The 25,925-nt window shown below is 46.2% G+C and overlaps 1 protein-coding gene across 2 annotated transcripts in view; it reads right to left on the minus strand.

Moving 5' to 3' along the window:
* Positions 1 to 25,925, minus strand: part of tbc1d22a (TBC1 domain family, member 22a) — a 95,294-nt gene that overhangs the window by 18,392 nt on the left and 50,977 nt on the right. For both annotated transcript variants that reach the window (XM_079183548.1, XM_079183549.1), the window contains exons 11-12: positions 18,462 to 18,537; positions 9,934 to 10,061 (exon numbers count right to left, since the gene is read on the minus strand). In XM_079183548.1, coding sequence (XP_079039674.1) covers positions 9,934 to 10,061; positions 18,462 to 18,537 — 204 coding nt within the window. The remainder of the gene's footprint in view (positions 1 to 9,933; positions 10,062 to 18,461; positions 18,538 to 25,925) is intronic.

Genomic DNA, 25,925 nt, shown 5'->3' on the forward strand with positions numbered 1-25,925 from the left:
GCGTGCTCTCGGATGCGTCTACTTCGATAGTTTTAGAAGCGATGCCGCATTAATATAATCCCACGTTTTTGTTTTTTTACAACCCCGGGCATCATTTACAGTTTTAGGAAGCTGACCCTCACACTCTTTAATTCAACAGTATGCTCTGCAGACTCTTTGGCACAGGTGAGTGCACGAAAGAGCCCGGGGGCGGCACACATGTTCCAATCACTCAGCCACGTTTATCGCATTTTTTACATCTAATTTACAGGCCTGCAATTAGACGGAGGGGGCTGCGGCGTTAACTAATTTCCACTTTTCTCAGAGTAACCGAGCGCTGCTCTTTAACCACCATGCTCATTTGTGTAGAACAGCGAGCCATAACTCTGCAGGAATTAACAGGAAGTGCCTTTCTGCTGTGATAATTGAATTTCCCTCCAGGAACGAGGCAAGAAATGATAGCGGATGGACGGATTTAAGCGAGAGGCGCGATGCAGAAATAGTCATAAACCAGCTGTGTGTCAAGCTCTCCCTTCCGCACTGCGCCCGTCGCCGTTCTTGTGTTTTGGTTTTGCCAGACGGATTGATCCTCCCTACGCCTTCGTGTACGTCTCCCGTCGTTTGGCTTTTCCTCTTACTTCACCCACTTAGTTCAACCAATTTTCTGAATTTCCCAACTGAGAGTGTTTATGTGTGTTTGTGTTTGTGGGGGGGGGGGGGGGAGAGAGTGAGTAGTAGAAATAGAAAATGTGTGGCGAGAGAGAGAGAGAGAGAGAGAGAGAGAGAAACAATAGGCGTGTTTGTGAATAGTGAAGCGAGGCGTGATGGGAGTTGTAAACTGGCAGGTGATTGGCTTGTTGGTCTAACCTTGCATCTACAATCCAAACAAAACAGAAACAAGCAAACACTCCCGCGCACAAACAGAGGAGTTAGTATACGAGTGGCGTACGGCGGCGCAATGTTTATCGGCCCACAGAAGCTTCCCGCACTTTTAATTTCCTTTCTTCTGTGTGTGTGTGTGTGTGTGTGTGTGAGTTCATGGTTGAGGGCACCGATGAACTCTCAGGGACTGTGAAACTCTGAATTCCAGTCTCTCTCCCCGTCTGCCCGCTCTCCCTGGTTTTCAATCACCTCTCCATCTATCCTCGGCTCTCACAATCTCTCTCTTGCTTCAGTCTCATTCTCCGTCCGTCCGTCCACCAATCATTTGAAACAGTTTGCCTCCATTGGCCGCTGCAGGAATGGCGGCTTGACAGATGACAGAACGTACGACTTTGTTGCCAACTTTGATGCGTTTCTGGCATAAAGCTGTCACTGTATCGGATCGTCACCGGGCGATCGTGGCCAAAATAATTCACAAAAATGTCGTCAAAGCGCAGAACACTATAGTGACGCTGCTTTATTGCATAGTTGCCTCGAAAAGTTGGTCTGTACTTGACTGACAAGACGTGAAAAGCGTCCATGCGTTGATCGAAGAAGCTTTAAGCGTACAAATATATCTATGGGTTTTGGACTGCAAGAACAAGCATCATGGTAGGCTGTAAAAAATAGTTATACTCACTATTTCTTTATATTTCATACACTGATTCATCGCTTAATCCAAAAAAAATAAATCATCAACAAATGATGGACCATGGAAAGCACAATTTATGATAAACTATGTCACTGTGAACACTTTATAGTGCTCACAGTGGATGCACTCAAGACTAAAAGGCGGCCAGACCAACAGGTCAAATCATTTAAAGGGACAGTTCAACATTTTGGGAAACGCACCTATCGGTCTTCTTGCTGACTCAGAGAAACTAACCACTCTCATGTCTTGCGTGTTGTGCACGACACCAGAGATGATGACGATGATAGCACGATGGCAATCGCCGTTAGCGGCAGTCCAACTTGTTATCAACATTTTCTTTACGACTGAAACAAAAGACAATAGAATGCACAGCCTGAAACCGTCTTCCTCTGTCTGACCACACATCGCTCTCGTCCTCCATTCCTCTTTCTGACAGCCCCTCCTGCCCGATCCATCCGCTGCTGCTGCATCAGCTGAAGGCTTTCGCATCATTACGATCTGCTAAATAAAGTTTGTGATGGGAGTCAAGGTAACTCTGTCAAACTCGCCTCTCCCTCTCCTCCTCCCCCATTGTTATGCCTGGTCTCCCCCCTTGTGTCAGAGCAGCCATATTAGCTGAGACACGCGAGACTCTGACTGACAAGTGCTGCTGATCAAAGTGGGGAGAAGGTGGGGGTGAGAGGAGGGGTACGGGGAGAGGAGTCGATAGGGAGAGGGGTAAGAGGGAGTGCACGAGAGTACGGAGAGGATAGGAGGCAAAAGGTGCACGGGGGGGGGGGGGGGTGAGAGTGAGAGGGAGTGTTGCAATGTCACGGTGTCTTCAAACTGCTGCGCTGGCTGTCTGACTAGTCTCATCGCTCCAAAACAAAGCAGCCTGACGCGGGACTAACTCGATACCCTGACGGGCCGACTCCAGACAAGGTGAAAAGGTGGCGTTGCTGGGGGGGGAGTGATGAGAGGCGATGAACGAGCAGATTTGATCAGATTTTTTGAAAAGCGCCCTTTTCTCTCTCTCTCTCTCCCCCCCCCCCCACTGTTTCAGAAGAACAAGGCGACGGAAGCGATTTGCCGACGGATGACATTAACCGCTACAAGCTGTACAAGGACTCCTGCGTGCCACCGCTCTCTGAGGGTTCGGGACGGTGCGCACGCTGTGGGGTGTGTGCGACCGCAGCATACATTAAAAAAAAAAAACACTAAACGAAGGCAAAGAGTGAAACGTAAATTACAGTGAGAGATCTCAGAGAAAACAAAAGAGGAGGAGGAGGATGAGAGGCGGCTGGTCATGATGAAATCCATTTAAAAAGCAGGAAACGGGGGCGTGTTGAGGGAATAAATGCCAGAGGAAATAAATATATATATATTCAAAATTAACTTTCATAGTTTCTGTCCCTGTGTGTGCTTCCGTGTCTCGCTTAAGGCTACATTTTAAATTGCCAAACACTAAGGTTAATCAAAAGGGGGGGTGGAAAGCAACATTAACTAATAATATCAGATTTCCCATCCCTCCAACCTCCCTATGTTTGTGTCGCACTTGATGAGAAACCAACGGCGGCACATTAAACTCTGCGATAAACGCTACCTTTGTTGAAACTTATATTGTGCGCTGAGACCTTGTCAGAGTCAGACAATAAGAGAGAAACAGGGAGAAGTACCGATGCTCATGTCAGGGAGGAGAGTAAGGCTCGTGTGTGTGTGTGTGTGTGTGTGTGAGATCGGGGTCCTGTCTGCAGAGGCCTGGTCTCGTTGTTGACCGTGACCTGCGAGGCCGACCCTTACTACAGATAGGAGACACAGAGGGAGGAGAAGTGAGGAGGGCCACTTCCCTTCTGGGACGCTCTCACACAATCTCCCTCTTATTCCGTCGGCAGGCAGGTGTTTTATTCACATTCAAGAGAACCCCGGTGCAGTCTGATAAAGATAAGAAGGTCTGACGCACGGCCTTTAGAAGGCTTAGTCCTCTTGGTTTCACTTGAGAGAGAAAAAAATATATATATGTTTTTGATTAAATAATGCCGTGAAAAGAAATTCAAGCTCAATGGGAGAATTTAGTTCACTGAGGAAACGGTTCTTTCTTTCCCGTCATTCATCTCCATGGCACTAACACTGAAAGAATCTGTCTGAAGAAGGCCAGGAAACAACGCAATGTGTTGGTTTTCATTGTGCTAGCGGATTGCATATGCAGTGTCGTATTAATCTGCTGGTTATTTTGTGAATTTGTATTTTAAATATCAGCAAATTTCCATATTTCCTGTGATCAAACCGCTCACTTTGTCTGACTAACCGCCTGAAATGTAAAAAAAAAATGCCGGTTCCAAGCCACATATGATCTGGAGCATTACAATGTAGTAGAGTAGAAGTTTAGAGTAGGCTGAGATGGAATCAAAGCAACGCACGAGGACCATTGTGAGTATTTGAGTCATTTAGTTTGGCTGTTTAATCTCAATCTGAGCTAATCTCCTGACTCTTGTTGCAGTAAATTACCACGCGTGTTGTTGTTCTTTGCATTACGAATGGGCACATTTAATCACATCTTGCACAATGGTTTTAAGCGGGGGCCACTTACAAACGCTGAACAGCTCCCTGCCTGGTAAATACAACCGTCCGTATGGAAAAGGACCATATTTCAGAAGCTGAAAAGTGTCAGCGTATCCTTTTAACAGCCATGCTAATGCTGCCACACTGAGCTACTTGCTAATTTCATGCTCCACGCAACAGGGATAATTTGGTCCCTGTCTGTCTGTCCTTCTGTCTGTGTGTGTGTGTGTGTGTGTGCCAGGCAGAAAACGTGTGCGTCTCTCCATGTGTGAGTGTGTTTCTCTCCACATCATTCATGTTTTTCCCTCCGTTTCTCCCTCTCCTCCTCGTCATGAGATCAATAGTGACAAATGGAGAAAAAGTGACAAAGAGGGGGGAGGGGGAGGGGGGGGAGACGAAATGGGAGTCAGACGAAAATAAATATAGGAGGTAAAACAAAAGACGGATATGGAAAAGAGACAGAAAGAGAAGATGACGAAGGAAGCCTGTCTTGTGCTGGATCGGGCAACCGAACAGATGGCCGCACCGCAGAGACACAGGACCACAGCGGAGACATTACAACGCTCAGGTTAAAATCTCCACTGGAACACGCACGTACGCACACACACACACACACACACACACTCAGTGGAAAAGAGCAAGGTCTTTCTGTGTATTATCTGCGTTTGTGAGAGACCCCAAACACTCTAGGTTCTTTTGTTTTTGTTTTCGCCAACATCTTCCCCCAACTCGCGGTGTGTCACGGACGTGCGTTAAGGACGTTTGTCAAAAGAAACGCTGCTTTCATCTAGTTTGGAAATCCAGGTTGTTTCGACGATAATGAATAATGCATATTTCGTCGCGTTGAAAAGGGGCCCGGCGTACAACAACCAAATCATCTCCCAAACAGAGGAGAGAGAGAGAGAGAGAGAGAGAGACGTTCTTGCCTCGGAGGTAAAGTCGGTAAAGCATGACAAGAGCAACACAGGGAAGCCTTCTGACAAGGGAAGGAACACAAAGGTTTTAATAGCTTCAAGAGCATCGTCCCCTGAGCGGAAGTTTGCCAAAGAACCGACTTCGTCAAAAAGGATGAAATCACACGCCACCGGCTTCTTTTTTTTTTTTTTTTTTTGTTGCGCAGCATATCCAATTAATTGAAGCACTCCAAATCTCCACCTGGTTACGCGTTGTTGTCGACTGTCTCTCAAAAAAGCGTCATTCAAGCGTCATTGACGAGGGGAAGAGACAGGATAGAGGAGGACATCGCAGGAGTGCGGAAGAATGAGAGAAAGGTTCTATAAAGAGTTCTATAAACGATAGCAGACCTCGCCGACAGCCTCCACTGAAAGTTTCATGAGAGGAAAAGTGGCCTAATATACCGGGGGGGGGGGGGGAGTGGAGGTGAGGGACTGTGTGTTGTTTCTGAAAGGGACGTGTTAAAGAGGGGGGGGAGGCAAACGACATTGTCAACCATCAAATATTCAGAGGATGGATTACAGGTACAACGTGTACTCGGGCTGCCGTCAAGTCGCGACAAAGAAACAACACTGCTTAATCATTCATTCCCGCTTCTCTTTCTTGGACTCGGAGTAAACGCGCACGTGTTGTGCGCTCACAGTACAGCGTGTACCGCAGCACTACCTCAACAGGTTTCGTAAGCTGTAAACTTAAGTGAGAGGACTGCACTGTGGTGAAACGAGTCAATGCCGGGTGTTAATATTGACGTTCATTTTGTAAAATGTAGAACAAAAATCTGCATTTCATCGTTGAAAACGGCTGAAAACGACATCTATACCGGTTTGAACCCGGCAGTTATCAGCCCACTCTTTCCCAGAGAAGGAGTCTCCGTTGCATTTGTCTTTTGATAAACAGTAAATGTATATAATTCAGTCACTATTTCACAAACTACCAAACATATTCAAAACACACTCGTGTCCATAAACTACCATTTGAACACTTGAGCCCTTTCAGAAGGCAATGTTGTCCGTTTTGGGGCGCTCTGCTGTAAAGCCAAGTCGGTCATTCTCAGCTATGTTTAGCTGGAACATCTTGGGTTTTCCAGGTGTGCGGTGGGAACCCTGTTTGATAATCAAACAACCTGTTAAAAGCCACCAAAATACAGGAAATGATAAGAGAGGACCAAAGGCCCCGGTCAGATTGTCCCGCCCACATTTTCAACGCTTCCTACGCCCATGGACGCTTACAGATATCGTCGTAAAGAATCCTGGTAATTATGAACACTGTATCCTTCATATTCTTTATTTACAGACTATCATGTCAACACACTGCATCCACCCGTCCAAACCCGGTCCGGCTCCATCAATCCTGGTGAACTACGGTACTTGAACTCTTGAACGGACTCACTTCCAACCACACTGAAGCCATCTACGCTTTTCCAGCAGCGGGTCCAATACCACCGTGCTGTTGTCGGGCTGCTTGAGCAAACCTGTGTGTAAATCAATTGCGTAAACCAAATAATTCAAAGTCCTAATGAATACAACTTAAAGTGAAGCGTCCAAGTGGCTTTAAGTCATCCATCAGTGTTCCCACTGCTCTGACAACAAGGTGTAAATCACAGTCACAAAATGACACGCGAGTTGTAATTAAATGTCGGGACATGGTATTATGTTTTACGACGCTGTAAATCCACTTTGAAAGCAGCACTCCTCTGTTTCCCTGCGTGTCGTTACTGCATTCGTCTCATTGGCTTCCTTCTATCACTCTTTTTCTCTTTTTCTTTCCATCTTTCAGCAGTGGTGGTGATTAGATTTGTCGCTGAGCTCTTAAACTGTTGACGCGCGATGAAAAATAACTGCTTGTTACTATGGACACCGTGCAGACTTGACGTATAACAGAGCTGGCTGAGGCACAGAGCGGTAGCGGGCCAGCGAGTACATCTCAATAACCACGAGCTTGTGTTGCATTTACTTTATGAGAGTAATCCGGAGGACTGTGAAGGTAGGCTGTACGCCACTAGATATGTCTGTCTTTCCTGCCAGCTGGCTGTGGTTCAGTAAAAAAAAAAAAACCCGTAATGAATTAGTATCAATCCCCCAGTAGACACACGACGCCCGTCGGTATCTTTAAAGGATGGGCTGACCAGGAAGCGGGTCCATGAAAACATAAGCGCTGCTGTCGGGGTCAGCCAAAAGTGTTCCTTCCCGAGACAAATGGGATTCTTTGGCTTCCTAATCGCCGATGTCCACATGAGTCATGTGAGTGGAGGAGAGGCTGCACTCAAACCGGAGGACTCGGGAGTTGTTTTGATTCTCGGGTTCACGACCCGGCAGCTTCGTGCCATCGAGAGCGGAGAGAGTGAGGAGGATCTATGGCGACGGGGATCAATTACCGTGAGTGGGATTTTGGGTCCGCAACGACTAATTGATTAGAATCAATCACAAAGAAAAAAATAGTTGGCAACGAATCTGATCATCGATTAGCTTTTGTTATGATGCACGACACGCGCTGTAGCGCCAGCCAATGACGAGGCTTTTGGAGCTCAGGTGACGAATTACAGGAAATGACGCCGTGTCCTTGGTCTCTCCTTCGTCATCCGGAGTGAGCGATTGGAAAGTGTGGGAGTCAACGGACAAAAGACAAAAATGCATGATTACAAGTTCTAGAAACAAACGGGACGAACGGAACCGACAGTTTTTAAATCAACCTGCAATCGTTTGTCGATCAAAACGAACCAAACTCTCAGATTAATTGATTAAAAATAGCTGTCAGTTGCAGCCCGAGTAGGTTCATGGTAATATAAATATTTGGAAGCAATGGTAATGCTGAAAGTTAAAGTGCTCATATGATCGTTTGCATTATTACAATTCAAAAGGACTCAACGTTTCATAAGAGGATGAGAGAGAATATATTTGGCTCCGCCCTGAGCATGCGGTAAAGGAAAAGGTTATGTATAATTAGTCAAATATATATATTTTTTACAAGCCAGCAGTGGTGTTCTATCTATCAGCATCCGAGGGTGCAAACGCAAACTAAACCTGACACAAAAATGGCCGTGGGGTTCTTAATTCAAGGAAGGCAAGAAAAAGTTAGGTGGCTTTCACCTGTCAGCTGCAATCTACTTCATGCCGCCCAAAGTTCAGTCAGTTAGAGTTCAGAAAGATTCAGACGAGATGTATTCGGTGTTCATTCATCCAAGCTATGGTTTTGTTGAAGGCTGTGGACTAAGCACCGAGTCTTTCCATCTCGAAGTTTCCTCTCTTTTCGTCTCTCGTCTATTTTTTACACCTTTCTCTCCCCTTTCATCCTCGATTTTCTTCAACCCCCCCACTTTACTCGCTGATCTCTCTTAATCTGAATGCGCTTCCCGTCCACTAACTTCTCTGGTCCTGCTGGAGCTTTTCTCCCTGCAACCCAAAAGGCACGCGCACACAACAAGGTGCGGTTACTTGACAGACGTGGTTGCGTTTGTGTTAACGGGAAGCGACTGCACTACATTTATCACACGCTGACTTCAGAGCTGTGGAAATGTCCGAATTGAGGCTTAAGGCCTTTACGTGCCTTTACGCGCCTTTCACACCGAACACGAATATTGCGCGGAAAAAACAACCCGAAGTAATTTGGGGGGATTTTTCTGATCTTTTGCACCCCGAAAAAAAAAGGCACCAACCAATCACATAGTGCGGAACGGACAATCTTATAAACTCAAGATGTAAAGACCGGATCCACTCCTTCCGTCGTTACCTTTCACAATAAAAGCCCTGCGCAAATCTATTCAAACCTTTAATTGAAAAAGTACAAAAGTCACAAATTTCCAATTTTGACGCAAAATATTCACATGCGAGTATTCTGCATTGTCTGTCATTTGCTCGTCACGCAAAGGCCAAAGATGCCGAGGATGCTGAGAAGCGGCGGCAGAAAGAACAATGGCGGCAAGACAGCTGCAGACACCGAAAAGTTACAGACACATGTTCGCGCAAACAACTGCCGCGGGTTCGGAAGTGCCACCGGCCGAGAAGTTCATTTGGAACCCTGCCACCGACTCTCAATTCATCTCTGGGGCTCCTTCTCTCCTTCTCATCCGATCAAACAGTGCGACCGCGCGTCTTACACTCAACCTCTGCATCAGCTGGAAAATCCATTATATGTACTTAGCTCAAGTCCCGGACTACCCACACGCGTTCCAGCCTTGTGCACACACACGCCCCGCTGAATCAATAGCAGACATTAGATGATATTGACAACGCCAACCGAGGTTAACAATCTGGTGTAACTGTAGGCGCCGCCTATTAAGCCGTGTGTAGATGTGAAAGGGCAGCGGAATGAAGCAGGTCCAGGTGTGTTTGAATGGGATTAAGATCCCGCTCGCGCTTCTCTCACATTTACACATCTAGGTCAACACAGTAATAGGCTCTACTTTGAACCGAGCAGCCATAAAATCAAACCGCATTTTAAATTGCAGAAAAAAAACGACAACTTTTGTTTCATGGACGAAAGGGTCCTCTGACATCTTTTGTTTCATTACTGAATCAACTAATCCTTTGCAATCCCTTATTCGCAAAGTCTTCGAAACAAAATCAACCGCTTCTGTTAAAACGAACAAGTAAAGTGGGAATTCTTCTGCAGCACGGCTGCGTGAAGGGGGCCGAGCGGCATAGTTAAGGCCGTATTATAAGCTCTCTATAATTAAGAGCGCGCGGCGAAAGGCTGTCATGATTGCATACCTTCAATAAAAGAAATGTGTGTTATGCTGCATCGTGCCTCCTGGGTTGGTAGGAATTAACAAAAAGGGCCAATCATAGACGTCATTATCAGAGAATATCCCCGTTTCTGAGATCCAAGGCAAAGCCAGATAATGGTCAGATAACAGCTGCTTTTGCTGTGTGTGTGTGTGTGTGTGTTTTTACCTGGTAGGTGTCCCACAGTCTGATGGTGCAGCGTAGTGGCAGCTCCCTCATCAGGAGGTTGTTCATCCAGCGGAAGGCAAACTGCAGGTACTCCACCTCGTACTGCTGCATGTGGCGGTGCACGGACTCTGTCAAAAATAATAATAAATCACTATTAAAAAAAAATATATATATATATATATATAGTAGAGATGCAGATGTCAATAGTGACAAGTGTGTCGACAGATTCCTTCGTAGCTCCGCTCTTTGTTAATAACTGCTGCAGCCGGTGTCACGCACACACAACACGCGCGCACAACCGCGCGCACAACCCGCACGCACGCGGCCTCTTCCTCATAATAGAGATGTAATTACCGAGCGATCAGAACTGTCGGAGAAAGGCTACACACCGAAATGAAACTCCAACAGCATGTCAGCGCAGAGAGGAACGGGGTGCACACACCGTAAGTCAGGAGCACCCAGAGGTGAGGACAGGCAGCATGTTTATGTCAGGTACAGCGCGGGTTTATTATTTCTGGGACGTTTTTTGCGATTAATACTGTATTTGTGTTTATCCTTGTCACGCATCTGTGCAAAACCTGTTAGAATATAAAATTGTGACTATTTATCTTTTTCTTTTTTTTTTTTATGGGGAAAGTAGAGTGATTTTAATATTGCACCAGCTCAGCACTGATTTGAACCCTAGAACACACTCACTGGACCTCCCATCATTCAAACGCTTTGTATTTGTTTTAAATGGATCTCTTCAGTTTTCTGCGAGTCAGGCTGCATTTCCTGTTCAGCCTGTTTAACAAAGGTTACATGAGTTTCCTGCGGGAATAGTAAAAAAAAAAACACAGTGATTTGGAAATGGTAACGATGCTTGTAGTTGGAGAATGGCAAATATTTGATGATCCGCCTCTGGAATATTAATCGTGTCCACATGGGCCTTTACTGTCAGTTTGTGTTTAGTTTATTTAGGCTGCAGCGACTGAATCTCAGGCCAACGGGCTGATAAACAAGTCGCATTAAGACAAAGAAAAGCTGGTTTATTGGGCAGAGAATCAGTAACCGGTCACCACTGAGACGTTGGCAGGAGGAGGAGGATAACCAGTGGAAAAAAACAGGACCGAAAAATGGGTTTGTCCATCACTCAATATGACAGGATACAAGAAAAATCTTTAAAAGCTTTCATTAAAAAAAAAGAACTTCCAAAACAGCTGGGCACTGTAGTTTTTGGCAAACGTTACTCAAACAGGAGTAAATGCATTTGTTGGGAACTATTTTCACGGCGGATTAATACACATTTGGTTTGATTTTATATAATTTTGGCACCAGACTAAACTACAATGCCCATGTTTCTTGTAATGTGGGAACATGTCTCCTTAGGTAACTGGCTCATTGATGTGCTTTCAGTAGCTTTTTTTTAAACAATGGAGAATAAGATACTTTAGACTTCAGCTTCACAGTCAATACTTGTAAGTACTGATTGTTGTTTTGGGGGGGAAAATATAGAATACCCCGAGATGTTACGGTTCTGTGCACATTACCGTAGTTGAACTTCTCTTGTACCATTAACAGCTGAGATAATCACCACCAGCCGAGGCTGCAGTTTCCACCCAGTTTGTCTCGTTGCCTCCAAACATAAAGATCAGCTGGCTATTAGACGTCCACATTTGTCTCCCTACCTCCATCAAATGCGTTTGGTTTTCTCCCCCCTGTAATTGGTTCACATTATGTTCTTCCAACAAACCACACAGGGGAGAGAGAGAGAGAGAGAGAGAGAGAGAGAGAGAGAGAGAGAGAGAGAGAGAGAGAGAGAGAGAGAGAGAGAGAGAGAGAGAGAGAGAGAGAGAGAGAGAGAGAGAGAGAGAGAGCGAGAGAGAGAGAGAGAAAAAGCCATTCGTTGCATCCGGCGATCTCAATTTGCTCTCAATGTGGAGTTCAAAAGACGGAGGCAATGTCAGGGTGGCAGCCCGGCGGGCTGGCACGAACGCTCGCAGACGAGAAGCGGATATGCCGGCCGAAAGATTTGCAGAGTGTGAGGCTGCGACGCGGGGGGAATGGCTGCCTATTGTTTCCCTCCTCTGTTCTTGATAAATGTTTGTTTTATGCTCCTTTACATGACAAAAGGATAAAAATACCACTCGGTATTCAGCGACTCCCTATTTCATTGCCATCACACCAGTGACACTCATTCTCTCTCTCCTCACACACACACACACACACACACACACTCGTCACAAAAGAGCTGTAATTAAAGAGCTGTCAGAGAATCTATGAGGGGGGGGGGGGCTACAGCATCCTCTTCTCTCACACTCTTAATCAGGGCTGACTGACAAACACTCACACACTCAGATACAGCTTTAATAAAGCTTTAATTGGGGAAACATGGAGGGTATTCCGAGCCAAAAACATACACATTAGTGCCCACACACACACGCACACACACACCACACACCACACACAGCGACCCCCTTGAATGGCACCTGTCTTCCATTGCTCACACATGCATGTTTTAACAATCATGCACACGCTCCACCACATGAGCAGGGCGCGAAGCAAACACAAAGCGATTATTTCACGCTCGTCTCTGCAGTTTAATTATCACACGCTGCTGTAAAAGCATAAACAAGGCGAGCTCATTAACGGCAAATGCATCACGGTGGCAGATCTCAGCTCGCTGCCAAACGGAGGGGGAGAGAGTGGAACAACTTTAGACAATGTTAAATTACACTAATGAACTTGCTCTGCCTAATATTAGCGACTCCACCAAACACGGAGAGGGAGAGGTGCACCATGGGGGAGCGGTGGAAGGGAGAGTCGTTTGTCACGAGGAGTTATCGCGGCAGGAGAGGAGAGGAGACGGGGGTTCAGGGGAGGGCAGGAGAGGAGAGGAGTTAGCAATGAGGAGAGGAGAGAAGTTAGCAAAGGGAAGGAGAGGAGGGAAGTTAGCAAAGGGAAGGAGAGGAGAGAAGTTAGCAAAGGGAAGGAGAGGAGAGAAGTTAGCAATGAGGAGAGGAGAGAAGTTAGCAAAGGGAAGGAGAGGAGAGAAGTTAGCAAAGGGAAGGAGAGGAGAGAAGTTAGCAAAGAGAAGGAGAGGAGAGGAGAGAAGTTAGCAAAGGGGAGGAGAGGAGAGAAGTTAGCAAAGAGAAGGAGAGGAGAGAAGTTAGCAAAGGGAAGGAGAGGAGAGAAGTTAGCAAAGGGAAGGAGAGGAGAGGAGAGAAGTTAGCAAAGAGAAGGAGAGGAGAGGAGAGAAGTTAGCAAAGGGAAGGAAAGGAAAAGAAAAGAGGGGAAAGCAAAGGGAAGGAGAGGAGAGAAGTTAGCAAAGGGAAGGAGAGGAGAGAAGTTAGCAAAGGGAAGGAGAGGAGAGGAGAGAGCAAAGGGAAGAGGAGACGGGAGTTCAGGGGAGGGTAGAAAAGGGGAGGTGGGGAGGAAAGGGAAGGAAAGGAAAGGAAAAGAAAAGAGGGGAAAGCTAAGGGAAGGAGAGGAGGAGATAAATTAATAATCGTGAAAACAAAAAAAGAACAGGAAAAAAAACACATGAAGGATGAAACAATGAGATGAACTAAGGCGCTAAAACTTGTGACTTTTAAACCTTTGGTTGCGGCCCAGCTGGCGCCGGGACTCGGCATGCTGGGTAGCGTAGTTGTGGGGGCCGAGGGAGGTCGAGGATGAGCTTTCTCACAGACAATGATTGACTGATGAGTCTTGTCTTCCCTCCCACTGCCGGTTAAAGTTTAGGACGGAGGCCACGACGCCGGCTCGTCTGCTCACCACAGCCCGTGGCCGGTGAAGAGCGGGTGGACAGCTGGAGGTCAGAGGTCGTGCAGTGACTAGTGAGCGGCTCCCAGGATTCTGCTGATGAGGCCAATTCTGCCCGACTTCGTGCTCTTCTTGGTGCCAAACGTAATTACAGTTACACTCGTCCAACTCTCCTACTGGCTGTTTGTTTCTTTTGTTTCTTTCACCATTTAACTTTCGCTCAATCCAAAAAAAAAAGCTACTTCGTTTTGAATCTTTTCTGTCATTTATTCATATTGCTTCCTGTCTCTGTAAATATATAAAAGAGAATGTTGTCATCCCACTGTAACCTTTTATCCATTCTTTTACTCTTGCCAGCTAGCTTTAGGACAAATTTAACCAAATCCTACTGTGGATCCTACAAGTGTACGTACACGCCGAATGTGCCCACTTCAACATCTGTTTCATTTATCTCAAGTGTCGTCGCGATATTGAACCATATTATCGCACATCGTCCTCATATCGACCTATTGTACTTAACGTGTATTTGTCACCTTTTGTGTCACTGCATTTGAATAATAATACATGTGTGCATAGGATGTTGTCTGTACATATATTTGCGTGTCCCCGGTCGCACTGTGAATATGTTTCTTCTTCCCTCTGGCGAAGACGCAGCAATACGAGGTAAAAAACAATCTTTTAATAAGCAAGTCAAGCAGAGGAGATGGAGTTCGCTGGGTGATGCTTACTTATTCCTCTCGCACAATAAACAAGCAGAAGGTCACACGTTTTTTTTTTTTTTTTTTTTCCCTCACTGATTGCCCGAGGGAGACTGCGGAATCTGATGTGTTGTGATGGCGTCACTGTACACATAACTGTATGTGCGTGCAATGTCAAACATCAGCAGGGCGGCTCTCCGCCCAGAACATGCGAGATAACAAGGATGGCGTGCAACGCGGCGCAACGACGACACGGGGAACGGCAGGCCTCAGATGTGCGCGTGTTCATTAGAATACTTAAGTTAGCATAATTAACACATAAGAAATGACATGTAACGTGAGGAAACACAATCTATTCTTCCCAAGAAATGCAGCAGCCGAGAGCTAAAGCCAGGCTTTGGTACAGAGTATTAGAGAGACATACTGTATTGTTAGACAGCTGTGGATTTATTTTAATAAACTGCAACATGTATTATTTCAAGAATGTGAAAAAGTTAAACTGCTGCGAGGCAGAGGGAGCAGAGTGCAGGCACATTGTAGTGGTGATGTCTGGAGTTTGTGGAGGACTGTGTGGGAAGACGGGGGAAAGATGGTGTGATGGACCTCGGGGCCCGGTTAAAAAAAAAAGAAAAAGACACCAGAACAGGTCTACTGACGTCAACGCGGCTTTAAAAAGTGGCACCACAGATCCCCCCCAAAATGTACAAATCCCCCCCCCCCAAATAAAACCACATAGAAGTGTAAATACACACAGACCGTCAACGATTCAGTGCTGAGAGAGCGCGCGCAGCCAGCGCGTCCCCTCATTTGCATAAATACATTCACCTTCGGGCAATTTGCATGTTGATGAACTTGTGCTAATGCACTCGCCTGCAACAGATTCACAGAAAGAGATAAGGGAGCGATAAAGAGATCAGAGGAACGGTGCAGGCACGCCGACAAAGTGCCTTGTCTTTTTGAGGAGGTACACATGCTAACGTCAAGCAAGGCTAATGGGAGTTAGCGTCACTTATTACAAGTGGGGTGATTACACAGAGCTGTAAGAGAGAAACAAAAAGATTTCAAAGTGAAAGCCTCCCGACCATGTCATCCAACTGAAATAATGAAAGTAAAGCCACAAAGAGCTTTGATTCATTTGAATTTTTAACAAATTGTTGGCTTCCTTACTTCGAGTTCAATTAGCGCTTACACGAGAGGACTGAATTCACAGAATGAATGTCCAGCGGTAGAAAACGTTTGATCATAAAAGTGTCTTTCAGCTGAGTCATGCGGGGGAAGGTGACTGAGCTACACTTGAGGGGGGAAGGGTTTTTATATTCAGCCATTTCAGGACTTACACTGGCGGTAACACGGGTTACCACATCTCGTCCTGGAGACTTTGTAATCTATCGGAGACTCTTGAAATCGCGCCGTTTTGATTCTGTTAGACATGTCAGCTGCCTTTTGACACAGCCGATCACTCTATTCCCCCCCCCCCCCCCGAGTAGATCGCTTCATTTACTTCCATCAAATGTGCCCTTTAAAGAGTCGTCCACGTCCCCCCCCCCTGCCCAAAAAAGTTAGGTTACATGGAGAGAGAAACGGGGAGGAGTAGGAGGAGAACATTGTGGGAAAATGGCTTTGACCTCAGGGCAACAAATCAAGTCTCCCCCACTGTGCTAAAAGATATAGCAGGTAATGGACAGCGGGGATATGGTCATAAAACCTGCACATTATCTCTGTGAATGTACAGTATGTGTGTGTGTGTGTGTGTGTTTTCTCTCCAGCTGACAGATATAGGAGGAGCCAGGTGCAGTAGCTTTAAAGAAGCAGAGAGAAGGTGACAAGAGACAGCGGTGCGAGACAGATCAGCTCTGTCCGAACACTACTGACCCGGTACTGTGAACAAGCATTCGGTTAGAAATACTGAGCTGAGGTATAGATATAAAAAAAAAAAAACTCCCTGCTTCCCTTATCTCTCCTCCCATTGGCTTAACAAATACCCAATCAACTACTAGAGCTGGATATCACTGCTCATTATCAACGATCATCTTTGTGCCCAGATCTAGTGCAACAAATAAAGTGTCTATTCAAAGTGTTTATTTGTTACATTTTGATTTCAAGGTTCGGGAAGCCATGGTTAAGTCAAGGCATACGGCTGATTCATTTAACACTGGTACCGGCCGATACCCAAAGCCCAGCCCAGGACTTAAAATAGTCGGATTATTGCATCCATGATTGGTACCAGCAATGTCATTTTTTTTAGCGATACCCGGCCCTATCAACTACTCACGTTCCTGTATCGGATACCCGACCGACACAAGGCTGAAACTGAATACCCACAGCAACAGCTTAAGCGTTTTCTTTTCCCTTTTTTGCGAAGGTTACAAATAGATTTGTTCATTTTTGTCCAACAAATCTGAAATGAACGAGCTGCAAGGTTAAGTACAATTAGTGCCGGTAATGTAATGAATTGGTGATCTCAAAAGAAACATACAAAACACATTAACACAGAGAGAGAAACAATAAAGAAACAATAAAAAAAAAAGATCGTAAAATAGGGTTCTCCAACGTGGGATTTGTATCAGGAGTGAAACGGTAATATTGGTAAATCTGTACCGGTCGCTGCAACACCTGGCCTGTTGTGAGAAGAGCCCAACCTTTATCCAACTGCACAACACCGTGGATAACCCTGCATCTGATAAGCGCTGATAGGTAATTTTGGAAGAGACGAGAGGCCATTGTCCCCAAAACAGATGCGGTGTCGACAGCGGGGCGAAAAACAATCCCGTAACACGAGATAAAAGCTATCTGTGATCTCATTAGAGGTGGTAATGTCAAGCTAGCGAGGTAGAAAAAAAACGGCTCTGCCCCAACTATGATGACGGGGCACTTATGGAACAAGATACAGTAAAAACGTCAAGTCATTTCTTTATGTCTGTGCCGGGGTGTGGCGGCGGCTTGGGAGGACTTTGCCTCTTCATTTTGTCAATTTATTTTCTCTAAACAGAGAAAAGACACACACACACACACACACACACACACACACACACACACACACACACACACACACACACACACACACACACACACACACACACACACACACACACACACACACACACACACACACACACACACACACACACACACACACCTACAGTATATGTTTCTTTTTCACACGCAGAATACAACAACAGGCACCGACACACTCACACACTCGCCCTCTCTATCGGCAAGTTTACTCCGTCATGATCACACAAACGGACAGGCCGGCATATGCACGCTAACTTTCCCTGACATTCACACCCCCGCACACACACACACACACACACACACACACACACACACACACACACTCTCTCTCTCTCCATCCATTTGGATGCAGCGGGTGAGTCCTCCCCTCCCTCTGGCTGACGGGATGGTCGGACAGCACCAAGGTTAGCCAAGAACACGGCCATTGTACAAAAAGGCGCGCTTCGACAAGACCTTGCTCTGCACACGGCGCTCGTGGGCCGCACGAGCGACAACGATACGTTTGTATGGAGAATAATCCCTTTTTATATTAATACATTTATTGTTTTGATGACATGAGAAAGAGGTGGTGGAAAAGCAGCACCGCCAATTAACACCACGGTTGTGTGTTTGAGTACGAGCCGTGCGCCTACGTTAACATCCAGTCCTCAGCAGGCCGTCATTTTAGCGCTAACAATCACCAACACGTTCACACCCCCCCCCATGACAGACGAGTGGAATGACAATCAGTAATGGCGGTGTCACGGAAGAATCAAGCCGTGAAAACCGAACGTTGCTTCCTGTTAAGTATCTAGTTCTGACACGTGAACTCAAACGATCACAGAAAGTTGAGAGTGTTAAGAAAACTGTGTCCTCATTAAAAAGGGAAACGTTGCAGATTTCCATCCGGCTGTGGGTGCAGACCAAAGATTCCTGTTGCCTGGCTGAGGAAACATAACTACGACCTTTAAAAACAAGCGTGCCCGAACACTGAAGATACAGCTGACACAAGGAAAAAGGAGGGATGGATGGATTGATTGACTGGTGGATGGGTGAGTGGTTGGACGGACGGACAGAAAGCAGATCACTCACCGTCAATCCTGCTGACGAGCTCCTCCAGGGCCTTGACTTTCTTCTGGATGCCTGGCTGGGCAAAGGTATAGTTGTCCTGAGGAGAAGAAAAACCAGACCGAGTCAATACGGACAGAGGCTCCCGTCTGTAATATCTAATGTTCATACTTTGAGGCATTATAGCTGATTCCAAAAAGTGAATGAATGCAGGAGTTCAATCAGTATGAGCAACAACAAGGAGGACGAAGGTCCCACTACAGCCTGAAATGACCAGATAAACAAAAAAAGGGTGCAAGGGAAAGCATCACAAACAAGAGCTAATGACATCAAGCAGAAATTTGTATTGCAGGAATATTTGTGACATTGCTCCGTAACTTCTCAGATAATCTGTGGCCGACACGGATTAGTTTCCCATTTGACGTTTTTGCAGCCGAGGGTTCGAGATCTCCCATTTTCACTTTGAAGAGGAGAGGGGGGGGGGGGGGGGCTTTTTTTTTTTTCATTTTCAGAAAAGAGCAGGAGCCGTTTAAAAGAGTTGAAGTGTTTGCCAGGGCTCATTTCACACCTCGCACAAAAGCCCGGAGGCGCCTTTTTAAAAACAGCAAACAGAGAAAATAGGCCACCTAACGAACACCGGCGTGACGGCGGCGGCGGCGGCGGCCTTGAAGACAAAAGGAGATGGCTGACTGCGATTGCGGCTGAAGAACAGAGCAGGGCAAGCTGTGAACGGGTCCCGGCCTCGGAATTGTTGGTCTCAAGTGGAGGCATCGTAAAATATCCCAAAGATCTGAAGCCCTTCATTTCACTATTGTCCCCCTCAAGTGGTTGGTGTCCACCTGAGACCAGCTGGTGGACAAAGAGTGCTCGTAATAACGGCCTCCATTGTGTGCACACACACACACACACACACACAAAAAAAAGATAGAAGATATCATGATTAGATATTATATTACGGATTTATTAACGCTGTGACCATGAAGGCTTTGACACACCGTGTGTTATTATGCAAGTCAATTTGTTTCGTTGAACTGTTGTTTTCCTCGTGAATACTCTCACAAAAGAGAATGAATATTTCACGATGTTCGGAGCTTTTGCACCACAAATAAAAAGGCATCAGGGTGGAGCGGACATATTGAAAACGTGCAAGAACCAGGGAGGCTTCGAAAGCAAGAAGAGGCGACTGAGCGACGAGTGGCGCTGTGGTGAACATACATGTTGACAATGTAGCACAGAACATGACTCAACAGAATTATTTTGGGACTATATCGGGATACGGAGACAATAACTGAACCTGGAGCCCATGATGAAGATGAGCGGGGGAGCGGCTGTGGGTTGAACTTGCAGAATTCAATACGTGTGAGAACATGCACGTAAGTATTGTGTGTGTGTGTGTGTGTGTGTGTGTGTGTGTGTGTGTGTGTGTGTGTGTGTGTGTGTGTGTGTGTGTGTGTGTGTGTGTGTGTAAGACACACACATATAGGGATTACGTTTCCTTGAGGGGTCATTTCAGTGTGGCTGGAGAACAGCTGATGTGGCAAACTATCCACCAGATGGAGAGAGGGAAAGAGAAAATGAGAAAGAGAAAGAAAGAGAGAGAGGGGGGTGTGTGGGGGGGGCATTTAGCACTAAACAGCTCCAGTTGTCCTTCAGGCTCAGCAGAACCGAGGCCCACGTGTCCTCCCGAGTCCATCGGAGGCTGGCGGGGTAGAAACCGCATTCTCTCTTTCTGTATTATTACTCCATCTATAGCATCACTTTTTTGTCATCCCTTCCTAGCTGCGGCTAAAATGTGATTTATTTTATTACCAAGTATGGATTTCAATGTTGGCCTCAACAATCCTTTTTGGGCTATCATTATCAAACACACTATTCCTACTCCAACTCCCACCCCCCTTGTTGTTGTTGTTGTTGATCCTATATTTAAACACCGTCTTTCTTGTCTCCCTTCTATTCCCACCACCCCCCGTGTTCATGTGGTTAGGAGCTAAGCGAGTGTGAGGCCCAGTACAAGTAATTACATTTGCATTATTGAAGCTGCTGGCATTAATCAACTCTCTCTCCCTCCCTCCCTCCCTCCCTCCCTCCCCCGCTCTACCTACAACTCAAATGGTCTCTATACCTCTGCTCACATTCTCTTCTTCTTTTTCCTCCCCGTCAGCGTCTTTATTGCTTTTGAATCCGTCTTATTCTCCCTCTCTGTTTGGTCTCTCTCTTTTTTTTTTATTAGAAGTGTGCCTCGCACTTTCTTTAATTCACATTCTCTGTCTGGCAGCTATCGTTGCGTCTATCAACTTGTAAAAGCGCTGCTCGTACGGAACACAAATGTTGTTTTTGAAAAAGGTACGACTCATTATTATTGCTGTACGTTGGTGATTCGATACAGACGGTTTCTTCTTTTAGCTTCTATATCTTCATCTACCTCCATCCACAGAATCACAACAAAAAAAGAAAAAGACAGTAATGCATTTGAAGGTCAGGAGGTTTTCCAGACTCATGTTTGTCGGTGCTTTACGGTTCTTACATTCATTCGTCGTTCATCTCTCTCTCCTTCCTTTCTTTTCCTCTCCTCTTTCTTCTGTGAATTTGCATATTTTCTCTCTTTCCACACCCATTCATTTCCCTCTAAATCTCACTCTGCTCCCCTCCACTTTCTTCATTTTGAAATCCCTCCACAGCCCTCCCTCCCCTCCCTCTCATTCCTTCCCTTTCTCAACGGCTCGTCTCCTCTCCCACCTTCTGCTCTCCGTCTCTTTGTCTATTTCCATCACTTTGGTGGTGCTAATGAGGCTCGACTTGACTAAGTGTTGTGAACATGCTATTATGTGTCCTCTGCTTTGTTTTGTTCCCCGGTGTTTCATTTTGCTCCATGCTGCACTGCATTTTATTTTGGTGACTGATTGTTGTTTAGTTAGATCTTTTTTTTTCTTCTTTTACTTTAGACACATTAGTGACGCGGGTAAGACGCTAAAAGGAATTGAGCCTTAATTCACATTTATTCCTTTTCTTCCCCTTCCTGTCTTCACTGCGTCTCCTATTTCCTCTCTCCACCTTTTCACTCTCTCACCTCCTTCATTCCTTTGTCCCATTTTCTATGTTCTCCCCTCTTACGCCCGTCCTCACTCACTTCCTCTCAAATCCAATATGTCGGATCTTTGATCAGCTGAGGCAACGGGAGGAAATAAACTTGTACGCCTGCATTATTCATACGTTCGCCTCTTCTCCCGCCATCTGACCGGGCGGCGGAGTCGAGCACGCCCACGTCTCAGCCGCTTTGACGAACGGACGCGTCGCGAACATTGAATTCGCCGTCTCTCTTTCTCGGCCAGGTGTCAACAGCTTCTCGTTCTCTCCTCCTTTTGTCCACTCGCTCCGTCGCTCTCTCTCTCTCTCTCTCCTTCTTCTCTCTCAGTCCGCTGAATCAATAGCTCTTCACCTCTCAGTCCATTCTATTAGAGACAACAATGGCTCCATGCCAGACTAAGATTGCCTTCCTATTGTGGAACAGGATGTCTATCAGCAAGTTGGACAGAATCAACACAACAACGCTGTGAGGGAGTGAGAGAGAGAGAGAGAGAGAGAGTGAGAGAGAGAGAGAGAGAGAGAGATGTGAGGACAGAGAGCGAGAGAGAGAGAGAGAGCGAGAGAGAGAGATGTGAGGACAGAGAGCGAGAGAGAGAGAGATGACAGGTCAAGATAAAGGGCAGACAATAAACTGAAGGACAGGGCAATGATCTGTCATCCTCTGGTACGTCTGTGTGTGAGCGTGTGTGTGTGTGTGTGTGTGTGTGTGTGAGAAAGAGAAGCTGAAAGTGATTGTGTGAGAGAGATGACAGGTTGTGATAAGGTGTAGACAAAAGGTGTGGACAATTACAGTTGTTCAGAGCTACGGGAGGAGCGGCCGGATTTCATTCTGTTGCTTTAGTGCGCGCTTGTGTCCAGCTCCAGGGTCGCTGAACTGGAATGTGTATCGGCAGCACAGGAGGGTAGCTAGTCCATACGTTTGGGACGCAGCAGAGGTATAAAAAAGGTACAGGTTTTTTTTTTTTTTTGGTACTGACAAAATATGTGTCTGCAGCATGGAGTGTCGACAACACTGAGAGTCTACAGTTTATTCTGAGGGGGGAAATGTCATGGCAATAGAGCCAGTAGATGAGTCTGTTGTTATAATAAGTATATGGAATCTGGAGCTTTTTTGTTTAGTGAGGTCAACCTTTGACCACCAAAATCCAATCAGTTCATCCTTCCGAGTCCAACGCGGACGCTTGTTCCCTCCGGGGCGTTCGCACAGATTTCACATTCACAAGGAAGGCACGGGCGACTGACGAGGGCGGGGAAAAAACAACAAAAACTAAATGAGGTGAGGTGAGGGGCAGATGTAAAAAGCCGGTCACCGGGTTCCTCCAATTCCCCTCCCCAATTACAGAAACCGTGTTTCTCATTTATGTGACATTTAAGAAATCAGGTCAGTGCTGAAGGCAGAGTGTAACCTGGCTCATGCGTCTCTTGGAACAATTAAAACGTGAGACATCATTTTCTGAAAGACGAGGAAACATTCTCCCACAACCTTTCCGCCGCCTTATTCGAAGCGTTCACGTCGCGAAGTGGCTCGTTTACCCCGAGAGCGAACCGACGCCGATGACTCAGAAGATCAAATGTAAAAGCTTTCTTGTTAGATCCGCAAGGAAGTACAAGGAAGTAACAGTTGCAGAGCGATTAACCTGCACTTTGAGACTGCCTTGGTGGATGAGTTATGGAGCATAAAGAAACCTTGCCGTGCCTTTCATGACCACTGATGTGATCAGGACCACTCGTCGCTCTGAAAACAATGTTTTCATCCAGCAGAAGGCTGCACACGCTTTCCTTTATGCCATTCTTATTGCATAAATGTCTCCACACCAGCCCCTCCCCAGCAGCTGTTACTGCCACCATGTCCACTGAACTGCATGTGAACTAGTTTAGCTTTAACATGAAAGAACGACGACGAGGGAGGACAAAAAACAATTACTTAATATATTTACATGGAAATCCAATTATCTTTTCTTCCTATGAAACTAAATATTAAGTCTGCTCATGTGAGCTATAGTGACAACCAATGACATCATGACTTCCATCCATCAGACTGGAACTTTTAGCGATGACAGAGGTGTGTGTGTGTGTGTGTGGGTGGAGCCACAGTCCTCCACAGCCGGCCACTTTCTTTAGGGATTTAAATCCCTCTTGTGCGCACACACCGCTCTAATATTCCGCTTCACGAGGGAATACGTCTAAAGACGCTCTAACGTCCGGTACACACCGGGACTTTCAGGTCAACGGCGAGTCGTTATACATTTACACGCACACACCAGTGAGTCTTGGAAGGCAGACAATACAAACACATGCACATGTACAAACAAGCTGTCAAGCATCTCTCACACACACACACACACACACACACACACACACACACACACCAGCTGGCAGATCACTCCTCCTGTGTGTGTGTGTGTGTGTGCGTCGGATTGAGTGACAGCCCACTGTGACAGTGGGGGACCCTTGAGGGAACCAGAACAGGACACGGCGTCTGGTTCGGTCAGGCTACCGTCTGCTAGACGTCGGTCCTTGGACCCCTGTTCCCATCCGAGGGAGACCCCGTCTCTAGCTGGCGCCGTGGAAACAGATGGTTACCTTGACAATGAGCGGGCACAGTCCGAGGGAGGGGCTGGAGGCGGGGGGAGAGGGAGCTGCAGAGCGTTGAATCTGTGTTTTACATGAATTTAACGTTGATTGTTTTATCTCGCTGGCGCCCGATTGAAGACATGAAACGGAATTGAAAAGCAGCCAAATATCATTTTTGCTCGGTCATCTCTGATAGCGTTCCAGTCAAAAAGTTGTGAATAAAGACATCCTTGATGTGCTGCACTCTGTGGCTATAAATAAGAATGGCTCTGAAGTGGAATTAAAGGGAGTCTGATGAATAACATCAACATCTCCTGATAGCTCTGCGTCGTGTCAGACAAGTTTTCCTGTTGAACTCCGCATTTGTCGAGGCCGCCGCCCGAAAATGTAATAAGTTCAGATCTCGAGGTGAAATTACATTTCTAAAAAAAAAATACATTTAAGAGCCCCCGCCGTAAAAAAAAAAAGGCGTATCTGCAGAATTAACATAAAAGGAAGGTTTTCATCTGCTGGCTTTAAAAGCGGAGAGCCCGTGGGGATGTGCTGCAGGAATAATGGACTTTTTGACTTCATTTCCCCCTCTGGGCATAAGCAGGTGAAGACACCGGCTCACAGCGCAGACTGGAGCTGCTACACACGGAGAGTGAGAGTTGTGAGCAGCTATACCTTACAAAGACTTTCTGCTTTTACTGCCGAGTTTACTGACGTATTACGGTTTTGGGGGGTGAAAGGGACATGTTTAAAATCAACAACACGGTATCGGGCAGAGATGACAGCTATGGAACCGTTTTAACAAGTTAAATCAGCCGGGTTAGCCGGAGGCGCCGCCCAATTTAGCACGAGTACGAGCCTAATCGGCTGCTGGAGAGACCGGGGCGACGTCGAGGTCGACTTACCTCGGAGGTGCGTCTCACATTGCTAGGCGTACTGATCGGTAGAAATAACATTTTTTTTTGTATTTTTTTTTTTTTTTTTGTCCATTTATTTCAGGTTAAGCTGCCATTTGAATTCACCGTTATTCTAAGAGAATGATGATAGTTTAGAGGCAGAGTCATGGATAAAAGCACTTTAGTGGATCACATGGCTGGATGATCATTTCCAGTTCAGTGCCGTGTTTTTTATTTTTTTTTTATCTTGTCAGAAGTAGATGTGGCCAACGTGCGCAGCCTGTTTGATGTGTAAATGCGCTGCGGGGGGGGATGCTTCTCCATTTAACAGTGCCTTAAAGGTCGTGTCAGGACAGAAGAATGGCTGTCTTCACTCATTTAGCCCTGAAACTGTCACTCGCTGTCTGCTAACGCAATGTGGGGGAAGTGTGCGACATGTGGTTCACTGGTGTGTGTGTGTGTGTGTAGTCCTGGATGTCAGCCTGACGACACAGCTTTAATTTCATCAATAACACACACACACACACACACACACACAAATGTAGCTCTCCAGTCAGTCCCCAGCCGTTAAAAGGGGTCATCCTACGATGGAGCAATTCTCCACATTTTAGTGCTTCTTGAAGTGTGAAGATTAACGGGAAATAAAACATCCTCCTAAACAACTCACATTTGTACAACTGGGACACCTACACACCTCATACCCAGGGCCTGCTCCTGAAGGAAGAGTGTGTGTGTGTGTGTGTGTGTGTGTGTGTGTGTGTGGAGGGGGGCTGCCGTGTTGCCAATTAAAGCAGTGGCTCATTAGCGAGGCTGCTTAAGCGAATTGACAGTCAAAATAGCTCGTTCTCCTTCTCTTAGGTGGGAAAGAGGCCTGGTAGTGAGACAGTGAAATCACAGCTAATGGCCAATTTGCCGCATTATAAATGAGGAAAACTTTCAAAAA

Source organism: Pholis gunnellus (assembly GCF_910591455.1).
Source record: "Pholis gunnellus genome assembly, chromosome: 22".
NCBI lineage: Eukaryota > Metazoa > Chordata > Actinopteri > Perciformes > Pholidae > Pholis > Pholis gunnellus.